This window comes from Bos taurus, chromosome 22, assembly GCF_002263795.3.
Source record: "Bos taurus isolate L1 Dominette 01449 registration number 42190680 breed Hereford chromosome 22, ARS-UCD2.0, whole genome shotgun sequence".
In the NCBI taxonomy this organism is placed as follows: Eukaryota; Metazoa; Chordata; class Mammalia; order Artiodactyla; family Bovidae; genus Bos; species Bos taurus.
This window is the reverse complement of record NC_037349.1, coordinates 6,487,015-6,501,948: the sequence shown is the minus strand read 5'-3', so window position 1 is coordinate 6,501,948 and position 14,934 is coordinate 6,487,015. Positions and strand designations below refer to the sequence as shown.

At 46.2% G+C, this 14,934-nt stretch overlaps 1 protein-coding gene across 4 annotated transcripts in view; it reads left to right on the top strand.

Moving 5' to 3' along the window:
- The first annotated feature begins 1,858 nt into the window (after positions 1-1,858).
- The window catches only part of OSBPL10 (oxysterol binding protein like 10), a 362,790-nt gene continuing 349,714 nt past the window's right edge, over positions 1,859-14,934 (top strand). For 3 of the 4 annotated variants that reach the window (XM_059879968.1, XM_059879967.1, XM_002696885.7), the window contains exon 1: positions 2,946-3,361. In XM_059879968.1, coding sequence (XP_059735951.1) covers positions 3,081-3,361 — 281 coding nt within the window. In that variant the 5' untranslated portion in view covers positions 2,946-3,080. Of the gene's footprint in view, positions 2,604-2,945; positions 3,362-14,934 lie in introns of those variants that run through there. The other variant, XM_059879973.1, reaches the window with a different exon arrangement.

Sequence of the window (14,934 nt, the reverse complement as noted above, 5' to 3'; positions counted from 1 at the left end):
GGCAAGAATACTGGAGTGGTTTGCCATTTCCTTCACCAATGGATCTTCCCAACCCAGGGATCGAACCCGGGTCTCCTGCACTGCAGGCAGATTCTTTACTGACTGAGCTACCAGGGAAGCCCTCCAAATAGACTATACTTCAGTTAAAAAAAAACAATAATAACAAAACCCCCAATTCCATGGGCGAGAAGCTCAAGCCTGGTGAAGAGGCAGAGAGGAGTGGGGACATGTGTGCTCCCATCTTGGTCACGGTCTTGCTTCTTCTTGCAGCACATCTGTTCCATTCACCTCTTGCCACTAACTTACCTCCTTGGCCATGTCTGATCCCACACAGCTGGCCTGCTCTCGGTGCATCCTGGTTGCTATGGTTTGATATCTGTGTCCCCTCAAATGCCTAGGCTGAAATCCCAATGCCCAATGTGATGATATGAGGAGGTGGGGCCTTTGGGGGGGTGGTGCTTAGTTCATGAGGGTGGGGTCAGCGCTCTTATAAAAGAGAGCACAGACCTCCCCAGCCCCGTCTGCCACTTGAGGACACAATGAGAAATCTGAAGCCTGCAAGAGGGTTCTCAGCAGAACCTGACTGTGCTAGCTCTTTGATCTTGGACTTCCAGACTCCACAACTGTTAGAGATACATTTCCGTCATTTCTAAGCTCCCAGTCTGTAGTATTCTGTTCTAGCAGCCTGCACAGACTAGGACACAGGCCTGGACTACTTCTTTCAGCAGTAGCTCCTCTCTCCTGCAACTGGGCTGTCTCAAGGGTCTTCATTTTTTAGTCTAAAGTGAAACTTGGCTGCAGTGGCTCATCCAGTCACAGGTGGACTGGGTAGGATGAAGTGGTAGTGGCTGAGGTTCAGTGATATGAAATAAGATGATGGCACCTCCCTGCTTGTAGCCTGCATGTGGCAGGCCCCCATGAGGGGTGCTGTTTAGGGGTGTAATGACTGACATGTGGCTCAGTATGTGCCCACTTCCCTGTCCTCATATCAATGAAGGGCTTCACACACACTCATACACAGACCAGCTGGCTCAGGCAATGTTATGCTGTGGTAACAAAATGGTTCCTGAAATCTCAGCAGCTGATAGCAAAGATTTTGTGCATGTGGCCAGCTCTGTCACACATTTCCTTAATCCAGGACCCAATTTGAAGGACAGCCTTGAACTGAGACACACTGCTCCCCTAGTAGGAGGGGGAGAAAGATGGTGGAACCACACGATGGCTCTTAGACTTATGTTTGGATGTAGCATCTATTACATCTGTTCTGTCCACTGGCCAAAAGAATTCCGTGGCCAAGCCTGAGGTTCATATGGAGGGAACATATTCCTCCCATGGGAAGAGATGATATTTTGAACCAAATAAACATTCTCATCCCAGCCACTAGTAACATTAGTTCCATTTTTGCAGGTGAGAAGACTAAGGCTTAAAGAGGTCACTTGATCAAGGTCATAGATTTGAATTCAGCCCAGTCTGGCTTCAAAGTTTGGTCCTTTCTACCATGCAGTCTCATGGCGGGTGGGGCGCGGCTATCTCTTTTTATACTGTGTGGACACTTGGGATTGTAATTTATTTGGGGGCACAACCATGTCTCACCAGTTCCAGAAGCTTCTCCATGAAAATTTCTAGAACTGAACCACCTTTGAAAGCTTCCTGGAAGGATATGGGGCTAGAAAAGGGTCAGGCTTGGAGAACTGGCCCCATGAGAGCTGACTCTATTCCATTTAGTAATTTTTTAACTGTTGAATTATTTACCTGTGTTATGAGTTCCTACATAGGGACCACCTATCAATCTTTTTGTTTTCGTGTGTGTGTGTTTATGTGTGTGTGTGTGTGTGTGTGTGTGTTGGGGGAGGGTAAGATCCTCAAAGCTCTTTTCTAGGTAATTTTTAGAAACTTCCAGATTGCACTGGATATTTATATGCACAAAAATGATGAGTGCAGTGGAGAGTGTAACCCATCTAATTTTGCAGAAGAGCATCAACTCAACTTTAGATTTAGAAACCCAGCTGCAGCTCCGTGTGCCTCCATTGGGGGTGGGGGCAGAAGTTACAGTCAATACACAGAATACTTTGCTCTGTTTGTAGGTATCTGTGATCTCTCCTGCTTTCCGTGCAGTCTTACCCATTTCGGAGCCTCTGATTCCCAAGTGCATCGTGCTGTCTTGATAACACCAGATATGGTTGGATTGGCTAGGTTGACGTGTGTCCATCAGTGTAGGGATTAGGGTGAGACCAGAGCTGCGTCCAGGACACTCAACTGAAGGAGGCGCTTGCAGGAATCCGAGTACTCTTGCCCCACTCAAATCCTGGCCCGGGTGTCCACTGTGCATTTGTCATAACTCCAATGGGTGAAAACGCCCCGGGCGAGTTTACCTGGCTTCTTCTCCCCTCCCCTCCCAGACGCGCAGGAGAGCCCGGAGGACCTCCTAGCCCTGTTCCTCCTCTCGGCCAGCGAGGTCGATGTCCAGGTGACCGTGTACGTGTGTCCGGCCCAGGCTCGGTGCGGAAGACGGAGAGGAGTTGCGTGTGACCGGTGTTAGGCCGGGCGGGTCCATATCCGGGTGGACCCAGTGGGTGGGGCCGCTCCTCCCGCCAGGTCCCGAGGTGGGTGCGGGGGTGGGGAGTAACGCGCGGAGATTCCCTTTCGCACCTTCCCATCGAGAGGGGGCGGCAGGGTGTGGATTCCGGGCGTGCCCACCCTGCGGATCGGCTTCAAGAGCGCCCCGAGCCCCGGGCCTGAGCGGCCCCGGGGACTGGAAAGCAGAGAAGGAAGACCTGGAGGAGGGCTGGCCGAACCGGCCACCCGCTCCGAACTTGCCAGGCAAACTAGTGCGGAGGGAGGGGCCGGGGCCGCGACGGGGGAGGGGCGGCCGCAGCTGCATCCAGCCCCTTTGGCTTCCTTCCCAGCGCTCCTCGCCTCCTCCTCCTCTTCCTCCTGTATGAGTCAGGCGTTTCCCGGGGATTTGGAGCAGCCACGCGCGGCCCGGGCTCCCGGAGCTGTAGCCGCCGCCGCCGCGCCAGGAGCCCCAGCGCCGGGGCCGCCACCGCGGCGGGCCCCCGCGTCCCGGGCGCGCACGGACCATGGAGAGGGCAGCCCAGGGCGCGGAAAGCGGCGGGGGCAGCAACAGCAGCAGCCGCAGCAGCAGCCGCGCCACCTCGGCGGGCTCCTCACCCTCCTGCTCTCTGGCTGGCCGGGGGGTCTCTGGCAGGTCGGCGGCCGCCGGGCTCGGAGGCGGGGGCAGCCGCAGCAGCCCGGGCTCGGTAGCCGCTAGCCCGTGCGGGGGCAGCGGCCGGCGGAGGGAGCCGGCGCTCGAGGGCGTGCTCAGCAAATACACCAACCTCCTCCAGGGCTGGCAGAACAGGTAACGCGCCCGCCGTCCGCCCCTCCCTGCGCGCTGCTCTGTGTGAGTGTGTGCGCGCGCGATCGCGCCGCCGGCAAGCTGGGGCGGCCTCGGCACCCGGGCCCACCACGCGTCCCCGCTACCCTAGGTGCGCCGCGACCCCACCCCGGGCCCACATCGCAGTAGTGGGGAAGGAAGGAGAGCCTTGGCACCTGCAGGGACTGGAGCGACAGGCGAGCGCGCTGGTCCCCGGGCCCTGCAGGCTAGCGGCTTCCGGCACCCTTGGAGAAGGACTGAGAGTAGGGGGCAGAGGGGCGTGCGCGATGCCTGTACGTAAGAGCTGGCCCCATCACAGCAATTCTGTCTACATCCTAGTTCATTTAAAACTTTGTTGTTTAAAGACGCCACCACCCCCATAAATCAGCCAGTTATCCTCGGCAGTTTCCGGGGCGCGCGCTAGCCCCCCGCCCAGTTGGTGGCCGAGAGACACTGCGACGGAAGTTTAGTGTGGTTTTTTCTTTGACACTCTCTCCCCTTTCGAAATGGGCAGTTCGCTGTTTAAGTTATTTTCTCCCTTAAGGTGTTTCCTGAAGTTGCCTGCTCACTCTACTCTCCCAGTTGGGACATGTGGAAGGAGGGGTGCCAGGGCAAGGGGTCGCGGTGCGTGTGGACCGAGGTAGTAAGGAACACTTGAAAGGAGCAGACGGGGCACAGCATTTATGTGTAGGTGTGTGTGTGTGTGTGTGTATAGTTTTTCAAAAACAAGTCAAAAATACCAATATTCATGCAAGGAGAATGGGACTTTTTGGAGAGTTTGTTGATGAGATCTGTGTCAGGTCCTTAATAGCCCTTGAATACGAGGTCTTGTGGTTCTTAAGGATGCTTGCGAGATTTTCATCACATCCCGGGAGCTATTGCTTATCTCTGCTAGTTACTAGAGTACTTGGCGGTCTCTCCCTGTGTAAGTTTCAGATTGTTTCCAGCTGAAACTGCAGGCAGTTATTTACGTGAAGCTCTACTAGGAGAAAGTGTTAGTGGATCAGTTTTGTCTGGACTCTTTGCTACCCCACGGACTGTAGCCCGCCACGCTTCTTTTTCCATGAACTTCTTCAGACAAGAATACTGGAGTGGGTAGCCATTTCCTTCTCCAGAGGATCTTCCCGACCCAGGGGTTGTACCAGGGTCTCCTGCGTTGCAGGTGGAGAAGGGTGACTTCCTAAGTAAGGAAACTGAGTTGATATTTTAGGCAGAGAACTTTCCCCAGAGTTTCCTTGGGGATCTACTACTGTGTTAGTGGAAGCTGCACCTTAACTTTTGAATCCTTTTATTTCCCAAAATAGCCCCAGTGTCAATTCTTGAAAGCTGAAAAGGGAATAGGTAGAGTGCCAAAGAGAAGACAGATGAGAGGACTGAATCTGATTTCAGGTCCTGGTAATTGCCTTGTTAATGGTACCTGGCTGTGCCTTGCTTGTGTAGCATTTGATTTGTGTGTTGGACAATCACCTTTAATTCCTTTTTTTTCCCCCCTGAAGTGATTTATGAGGCCAACAGAGCTTTTACCCTGGATTAGTTACTTCACTTGGGGATGGCATTTTACCTGCAATGTATATTAAAGGATTTGTTCTTTGGAGTGGATTTAGGGGAAATTGGAGTAACTCATGCTTTTGTGTAATTAAATCCTCTGGAGTATTTAGGTTGAAGGCCAGATTGCGAAGAGGCAAAATTTATAACAATAATAATACTAATAACAGCACCAACAACACATACTTGATTGCAGGCTACACAGGTGAAATGTACTGTGTATACTGCTGAAGTCTCATCTTTATCGAATTTGTTTACTGTGGGTTATAGCTGGCTGCCACTGTTTGTTCTTACCACAGTAGACGCATTGGTCTCAAAGCCTACCATTGCCTTCAAAAGCATCGTCTCTTCCTAGTGGTCAGGGTCTCAGCGTTGGGGTTTGTTTCCAGCTGTGGCTGAGGGTGCATCAGTGATCCGGAGAACGTCTGTGATGGCTGTGCCTGCATGCTTCTCCCTCCTCAAGGGGTCTTAGAAAGGAGGATCTGGACCAGTGAAAAGGAACAGGGAAGAGAACAAAGATGGAAACTTTGAAAAGTATTCACTTATCAGTCATTTATTCAGGAACTATTTTATGGAGGCCCTACTATGTGCCAGGCATTGGGTCAGCTACTTTGGAGCTCCTGCTGTGTGCAAAACACATAGGCATCTTTTCATCACATAGTGGAGGGGGACACAGGATTCAAAAGTGGAAGGAAACCTTACCACCCACCCCCCAGGGGAAACACCTTGGTGTGAGTAGTTGGGCTGAGTCAAGCTCCCTGCATTTGGGGGCCTCATGGCATGTTCCTTTGCGTTTTTTTTTTTTTTTTTTCCAAATTGTCTGCAGCTAGTGATGGATCTCCAGCCATGAAGTCCTTGGTGAGGCTGCTGTCTGTTGATAACACACCAGCCACCCACCAACAGTTTTTACTCTGGTGTCTGCTTGCACATCCCCAAGTAAAGCTTATATTTTAATATTCAGTATCATATTCTGCCTTAATTTATTTGTAGTGCTCTTACCCTCATCTGCACGTCCCGAGGAAGGCATTGTGGCCAGAACACAAGACCGGTGACATAAAGAGGGATGGCAGGAGGGAAAGCTACATGTGTGGGACTCGCCTAGGAGCACACGTCCAGGACACTTGGTGCTCTCATTGGCTGAGAGGGTGCCACGTAATCGGAGTGGGGTGGGGAAATCCTCAGGAAGGAGTTTCTTTTTTTTTTAATTTAAATTTATTTACTTTATTTATTTTAATTAATTTATTTTAATTGGAGGCTAATTACTTTACAATATTGTATTGATTCTACCACACATCAACATGGATCCGCCACGGGCATACACGTGTTCCCCATTCTGAACCCCCCCCCCCCACCTCCCTCCCCGGACCATCCTTCTGAGTCATCCCAGTGCACCAGCCCCAAGCATCCTGGCGATTCATTTCTTATATGATGTTATACATGTTTCAATGCCATTCCTCCAAATCATCCCACCCTCTCCCTCTCCCACAGAGTCCAAAAGACTGTTCTATACATCTGTGTCTCTTTTGCTGTCTCACATACAGGGTTATCGTTACCACCTTTCTAAATTCCATATATGTTAGTATACTGTATTGGTGTTTTTCTTTCTGGCTTACTTCATTCTGTATAATTGGCTCCAGTTTTGTCCACTTCATTAGAACTCATTCAAATGTATTCTTTTTAATGGCTGAGTAATACTCCATTGTGTATATGTACCACAGCTTTCTTATCCATTCATCTGCTGATGGACATCTAGGTTGTTTCCATGTCCTGGCTATTATAAACAGTGCTGCGATGAACATTGGGGTACACGTGTCTCTTTCCCTTCTGGTTTCCTCAGTGTGTATGCCCAGCAGTGGGATTGCTGGGTCATATGGCAGTTCTATTTCCAGTTTTTTTGAGGAATCTCCACACTGTTCTCCATAGTGGCTGTACTACTTTGCATTCCCACCAACAGTATAAGAAGGTTCCCTTTTCTGCACACCCTTTTCAGCATTTATTGTTTGTAGGCTTTTTGATAGCAGCCATTCTGACTGGCATGAAATGGTACCTCTTTGTGGTTTTGATTTGCATTTCTCTGATAATGAGTGATGTTGAGCGTCTTTTCATGTGTTTGTTAGCCATCTGTATGTCTTCTTTGGAGAAATGTCTGTTTAGTATTGAAAGCATTTCCCCTAAAGTCAGGAACAAGACAAGGGTGCCCACTTTCACCACTACTATTCAACATAGTTTTGGAAGTTTTGGCCACAGCAATCAGAGCAGAAAAAGAAATAAAAGGAATCCGCATTGGAAAAGAAGAAGTAAAACTCTCACTGTTTGCAGATGACATGATCCTCTACATAGAAAACCCTAAAGACTCCACCAGAAAATTACTAGAGCTAATCAAGGAACGTAGTAAAGTTGAAGGATATAAAATCAACACACAGAAATCCCTTGCATTCCTATACACTAATAATGAAAAAATAGAGAAATTAAGGAAACAATTCCATTCACCATTGCAACGAGAAGAATAAAATACTTAGGAATATATCTACCTAAAGAAACTAAAGACCTATATATAGAAAACTATAAAACACTGGTGAAAGAAATCAAAGAGGACATTAATAGATGGAGAAATATACCATGTTCATGGATTGGAAGAATAAATATAGTGAAAATTAGTATATTACCCAAAGCAATCTATAGATTCAATGCAATCCCTATCAAGCTACCAACAGTATTTTTCACAGAGCTAGAACAGATAATTTCACAATTTGTATGGAAATACAAAAAACCTCGAATAGCCAAAGCAATCTTGAGAAAGAAGAATGGAACTGGAGGAATCAACCTGCCTGACTTTAGGCTCTACTACAAAGCCACAGTCATTAAGACAGTATGGTACTGGCACAAAGACAGAAATATAGATCAATGGAACAAAATAGAAAGCCCAGAGATAAATCCATGCACGTATGGACACCTTATCTTTGACAAAGGAGGAAAGAATATACAATGGAGAAAAGACAATCTCTTTAACAAGTGCTGCTTGGAAAACTGGTCAACCACTTGTAAAAGAATGAAACTAGAACACTTTCTAACACCATACACAAAAATAAACTCAAAATGGATTAAGGATCTAAATGTAAGACCAGAAACTGTAAAACTCTTAGAGGAGAACATAGGCAAAACACTCTCCGACATAAATCACAGCAGGATTCTCTACGACTCACCTCCCAGAATATTGGAAATAAAAACAAAAATAAACAAATGGGACGTAATTAAAATTAAAAGCTTTTGCACAACAAAGGAAACTCTAAGCAAGATGAAAAGACAGCCTTCAGAATGGGAGAAAATAATAACAAATGAAGCAACTGACAAAGAACTAACCTCAAAAATACACAAGCAACTCCTGCAGCTCAGTTCCAGAAAAATAAACGACCCAATCAAAAAATGGGCCAAAGGAAGGAGTTTCTATAATGCATTAGTATAGTTCTTTGAAGAAAATATTTCAGACATTATAGCATGGTAGAGATTTGTAGGATGGCATTAAAAAGTGCATGTATTCTAACTTGCTTCAGTCATGTCCGACTCTGTGCAACCCCATGGACTGTAGCCCCACTAGGCTCCTCTGTCCATGGGATTCTCCAGGCAAGAATACTGGAGTGGGTTGCCATGCCCTGCTCCAGGGGATCTTCCTGACTCAGAGATCAAATCCTTGTCTCACACTGCCTGCATTGGCAGGTGGGTTCCTTACCATGAGCACCACCTGGGAAGCCCCATTAAAGTGTAAATACCTCTAACAAATGAACACAGTTTCAGAAGGAGGTAGGTGCTCATAGATTAAAAATATATTTAGGGAATTTGCTGGTGGTCCAGTGGTTTGGATTCCATGCTTCCACTGCTGTGGGCCTGGGTTCGATTCCGGTTTGGGAAATTAGGATCCCACGAGCAACAGGGCATGGCACATATACATTTATGAAAGTGTGAAAGTGTTCGTCATATCCAACTCTTTGTGATCCCACGCGCTCCTTTGCCCGCCAGGCTTCTCTGTCCATGGGATTTCCCAGGCAAGAATACTACGGTGGGTTGCCATTTCCTTCTCACATATATATGATGCATATATCATATATATATATATACATATATACATATATATGTATATATAAAAGATGGTGAAATAAAGGCATGTATTTGTGGAAATTTGTGTGGATCTAATGTCTTTGCTGATATTCACATTTTAATCTAGTGCACAATCTTTTCACCCACTTTTTGAGTTTCATATGGAATGAGTGTACCACGGGGAGAGTAAACCCCAGAGACTGGGGAGAGTCAGGCAGATGCCATATCATACGTGGCCTTGTAGGCAGGGGAAAGATTGAAGACTGTTGCAGTTTGACAGAAGGATTTTAGGCAGGGAGGTGACCCGGTCTGCAACTTTCAAGAGCTCACTCTGGCTCCTGTGTGGAGATGAGATTTTCAGGAGCAGGTCAGGAAGCAGACAGGAGCGCAGCATGGCGGTCCAGGCAAGAGATGCTGGGGGCCTGGACGGTGGGGACAAGGGAAATGCAGAAAGGGACACATTTGGAGTGGGGAGGAGGGACATTGCTGAGGGGTTGGATGCTGAGGTGAGAAAGCAAGAGGGGCCAAGGATAGCTTAAACTTTTTAAAAATTGAAATATAGTTGATTTACAGTGTTGTGTTAGTTTCAGGTGTACAGCAAAGTGATTCAGTTTTACTTTTTTTTTTTTTAATGTTCTCTTCTTGAGTATGTAGGCTGGGAGGCTGAGGCATCCTTCATGGATCCCAGGGTCACAGGGGACGCACCTGCCTGTGCGTAGGATAGGGGACACTCAGGAGTTCTGTTTGCTTGTGTTCAGTTTGAGAAGGGTAGATCTAGCAAGGATACAGTATGGACTCTCATTTGCCCTAAGGCTGAGTTTAGTCTTTGGCCAGAACGGAACTGCTCTGGGGTTGGTTTTAGCTTCTAGTGTTTTAGGGGAAATAATTTCTCATTAGATCTGGGAAGTGATGTTTAAATATTTGAGGGCTTTCATCGCCATTCAGTTTTTGATATTTGGAGGAAAAAAGACTGCAAATGTGGCGTCAGCCTCTAATTCTTTCTTGGGTGATTGGTGAGGTTGTAAGAACTCAGGAAAACACTGAAAGGCAAATCTTGAATAGGATGAAGTGGACGAGTGCGGGCATATGAAAACCTCAGGCCAGTGGACATGCATTTGGACAGTTAGAGCAGTGCGGACTCTGGGTCAAGTCCTGACCTCAGTACTGAGCACACCTGTTGCCTTGGGCCAGTTCCGTAATTGCCCTGGGCTTCCGCTTTCCTGCTTGCTTAAATGTTGAAGATGGTGTAACCTCTGCTCTTTTCCTTAGTTCAGTGTGGGGATTAAATGAAGACCTGATGTGTAAGGGGCTGAGAATAGTTCAGGATCTCAAGAAGGAGCTGTTTTTGGATCTTCAGTTTGCCCCTACTTTAGCGGACCCTTTCCGGTCCATAAAACTCTTGGTCTCTTTTTTGAATGCTGTGATGGCTCTGGGGTCCCATTCGCATAATTATCACAGAGTTCTTTGCAGAGAAGATGATGGGTTCTTTGAGGGGCAAGAGGTCATTTAAAACTTGGAACCAGGCATTTACGTTTCTGTCGGAAGTGACTTCCTTCCTCCTCCAGCCTCTAAACCCCATCTCCCTTTCACGCTTTTTCTCCTCCTCAACCCTTACCACCAGCTGACATGCTCTGTATTTTACTCTTTTGTCTTTCTGCACTTGGTATTAACTCCCTGAGGACAGAGAGTAATTTTGCCTGTCTTGTTCACTGCTGTATCCCTAGAGTCTAGAATAGGACGTGGCATATAATAAGGGTTCAGTAAGTATTACCAAATGAGTTAGCAAGTAAATGAATGACAGAAAAGACAAGCCAGGATTTAGTTCTATTTTGGCCAGCGTTTACCACTGTTCTTGCAATTCTTAATGCTCTACCAGCTTAAAGCCTCGTCCTTGAGTTAGTATGTTTATCGTTTGCCCTCTTCTCTGCAACATGTCATCAGCAGACATGCCCATCCTGACCTCAGACCCATGACCACCCACCCAAGGTGGACCTTTAGGAACCAGATATCCAGGGCTTGCTTTTCACTCGATCTGTATTAACAGACTTTGAGAAGACAGTGTGTAGCCTCTGGCATGATTTCCCAGGGTTTTGGGGTCACTTGGTCCATTTAGCAAAGTCAGTAGGGGCATATATTGACCTCAAAAGTAATACTGCATTAAAATGAATGCTTTTCGAGAATTCCAGTAGTTTTAGAGACAGTTGGTGGTGATACCAGGGTTGAAAATCACTGTTCTGGTTTAATGGTCTCGTCTCCTTGTGCTCCGAAGGATTTGCACGTCTTGCTGTCTGGGTTGTCAGATTGTTCTGAGGCCCCACTCACATTGTTTAGGGACCTTAGATGGCTTCATTGACAATAATTATAAAAGATGATTGCTCAGATCACAAAGCTGCTGATTATATCTATGTATTATATTGTAATATATACAACTATATATGTATAAAATATATAATAATATATGCATAGCATATTATCCTATATAATGTATACAAGGGGAAGAGGGCATGAGAGGATGAGATGGCTGGATGGCATCACTAATGTAGTGGACATGAACTTGGGCAAACTCCACGAGATGGTGAGGGACAGGGAGGCCTGGCATGCTGCAGTCCATGGGGCTGCAAAGAGTCTGACACAACTGGTGATGACAACATTATATTGTATATGATTTGTACTATACACATACATGTATATAATACATTATATATGATATATGTAATGTATGCCATATGTTAATCACCCTCTGTGGGATTGGCTGTCCTCTCACCCCTGCCTTATTTAAAGTGAACATGTATTTGATATTTATACCCAGTGGGCTTCCCTGGTGGCTCAGATGGTAAATAATTTGCCTGCAGTGCAGGAGACCCAGGTTCGATCTCTGGCTCAGAAAGAGCCCCTGGAGGAAGATGTGGCAGCCCACTCCAGTATTCTTGCCTGAAAAATTCCATGGCAAGAGGAGCCTGGCATAGCTACAGTCTATGGGGTCGCAGAGTCGAACGCAACTGAGTGACTAACACACACACACATGCACATGCGTGTGCATGCTTGCACACACACCCTGAATGGTGAGCATGATTTTCCTTCTCTTTTTTCCCATTATTTTTTCCCCCTAAGGTGAACGTGCATCCATTTTGCAGTTTGAAAGTATTATCGAGAAAAGGAAAGCTGCGCATACCTTTCCACATAATCTCTGAATAACTGAATTTTTGAGGGTAAATTTGAAGTCTTATATATTCGTTCAGAAAAATACACAACTCATAAAAATACGTAGTTCAGTGAATTTTCACACACAACCAGATCAAGAAAAAGCAGCCCCTTCATCCCATCCCTTACTGTCATCCCCGGCCCCTGTAGGTGCCACTATTCTGACTCCCAATACCATATATTATTAGGCCTATTTTTTAATTTCATATTGTAATGTGATCTTTTATGTCTGGCTTCTTAGCCCCATTCATGTTGTGGTCTCTTTATTTCCACTGCTGTTTGGTATTCCGTTGTATGAATGTACAAAATATATTTGTACCTATTATAGATTGACATTTGAGTTCCTCCCAGTTTTGGGGCTCATATGAATAGTTTTGGGAAATACACGCATACCTGTCTGTGGGTGAGTACCTAGGTGTGGAGGTGTTACAGATGTCCCACTCACGAGAGGCATCCAGAGAGTTTTCCAGAGTGGTTGTGTCTGTTAGTATGCCACCAGAAATGTGAGCGAGTTCTAGGTGCTCCACAGACTCATCCATACTTGACATTGTCTGTTCTCGTCGTAGCCAATCTGGTGGGTGTGTGTCGGTATCTCCTTGTGGTTTTAATTTGCCCTTTCTGATGGCTAATGAAGTTATTAGCTTTCTAAGATCTGCTTTTTTTCTTATTAAATTGTGGAATTTCCTGTGTATTCTGGGTCTGAGTTCACTGATAGGTTTCTGCACACGTGGGCACAGGTGTTCTATATACAGAGAAAGCAGCTTCTTTCATGCCATGGTTTGCGAGTTCCTCTCTTACTAGTGTCTTGATAAACACAAATTCTAAATTTTAACATAGTCACATTGTCAATGTTTTCCCTTTTTGTTGGGTTCTTTTTGAGCCCTGTTAAGGAAATCTTTACCTGTCCCATGGTCATGAGATGGTCTGTGATGTTTTCCTTTTTTAAAATATTTATTTTTATCTGTGTATTTGGCAGTGCTGGGTCTCAGTTGCAGCACGTGGGGTCTTCTGTCTTCACTGTGGCGTGCAGACTCTCTAGTTGCTGCGTGTAAACTCTTCAGTGGCAGCTTGCAGGGTCTAGTTCCTTGGCCAGGGATTGAACCCTGGCCCCCCTGTGTTGGGAGCATGGAGTCTTATCCACTGGACCACTAGGGAAGTCTCTATGACATTTTGTCTTAAGAAACAAGCTTTCATTAATTTTAAAATAATAAATTAATTTCTCAGACATTGGAGTTGATACTGGGGGAATGTGGACTGCTGGCAGAAGCAATATGACTTTAAGGCTTCCAGTCTGTGTTAGTTTTCTTATGGCTCTTATAAAAAATGACCACAAACTTGGTGACTTGAAACAATAGAAATGTATTTTTTTCATGGTTCTGGAGGCCAGAAGTCTGAGATTAGTTTCACTGGATGTAAGTCAGGGTGTTGGCAAGGCCGTGCTCCCGCCGGATACTCTCAGGGAAAGTTCTTCTTGCTTCTTCCAGCTTCTGGTGACTGCCAGCATTCCTTGGCTCGTAACTGCATCACTCCCATTTCTGCCTCTGTCTTCGTGTTTCCTTCTCCTCTCTGTGTGTCACATCTCCCTCTGCCTCCCTGTTAGAAGGACTCCTATGAATGTGTTTGGGGTCTGCTTAAAGAATCCCTTCATCTCAAGATCCTTAAGTTAATCAGTCTGCCATTAGGATTTCCCAGGTGGCTCTAGTGGGAAAGAACCTGCCTGCCAGTGCAGGAGACATAAGAGACAAGGGTTTGATCCCTGGGTCAGAAAGATCCCCTGGAGGAGTGCATGGCAACCTACTCCAGTATTCTTGCCTGGAGAATCCCATGGACAGAGGAGCCTTCCAGGCTAGGGTCGTTAGGGTTGCAAAGAGTCAGACACGACTGAAGCGAGTTAGCCTGTGCCAAAAACTTTGCCATATAAATTAACAGTCACAGGTTCCAGGAATTAGGATGTGAACATCTTGGGGGTAGGGAATGGCATTCCCGCAGTCATGAGTCCAAAGTGGTTCTTAAGCTCTTTGGCTCCCTTCTCTGTCCACCGTGCCTACCTTCCACTGGTTGCCATAGAGACAGCCATCTCTTTCAGGGAAGGACACAGGCTGCTGTCATGAGTGTAAGTGGGCTTGTTAGGCCAGATTGGTGGGCTCATTCATCTCTGTCTGCCTGGACAGAGCTCTCGGGCAAGTATTAAGTAGGTAATATTGTGTGGAAAATTGTTTCTAATACCCATGAGTAAACCTAATTTCCTTTGACAGGCCAATCAGAGTTTCTTTGGGGTTTCTTTAAGTACTAATTGAGCAGTTAGTTTTGGAAGAATACAGGTAATAATCTGTGCTTTCCATTTTATCATCAGAATGACTCATTAGTCCAAAGGCTTCTTTTTCAAGTCCTAATAAACATACAATACGATTATCTTAGATGTTCTATTTGAATTTTGATACTTGTTTATAGCATATAACCACTGCTTCAAAAGGTACAGAACATTTCCATCCCCTCAGGAAGGTTCCTTGTGCTTCTTTCCAGTCCATTCCCCTTCCCTTGCAATCTATTTCTGATTTTTATCACCATGAATTCGTTTTGTCTCTTTGGGCTTTATGTATCAGTGGGTGGAACCATTAGAGCTTATCCTTTTCAGAGTCTGGTCTGTTTAACTCAGAAAGATCTGAGTTTGGTCCTCTTTGCCGCCGCATCAGTCATTTATACTGGATTTCTTTCTGTTG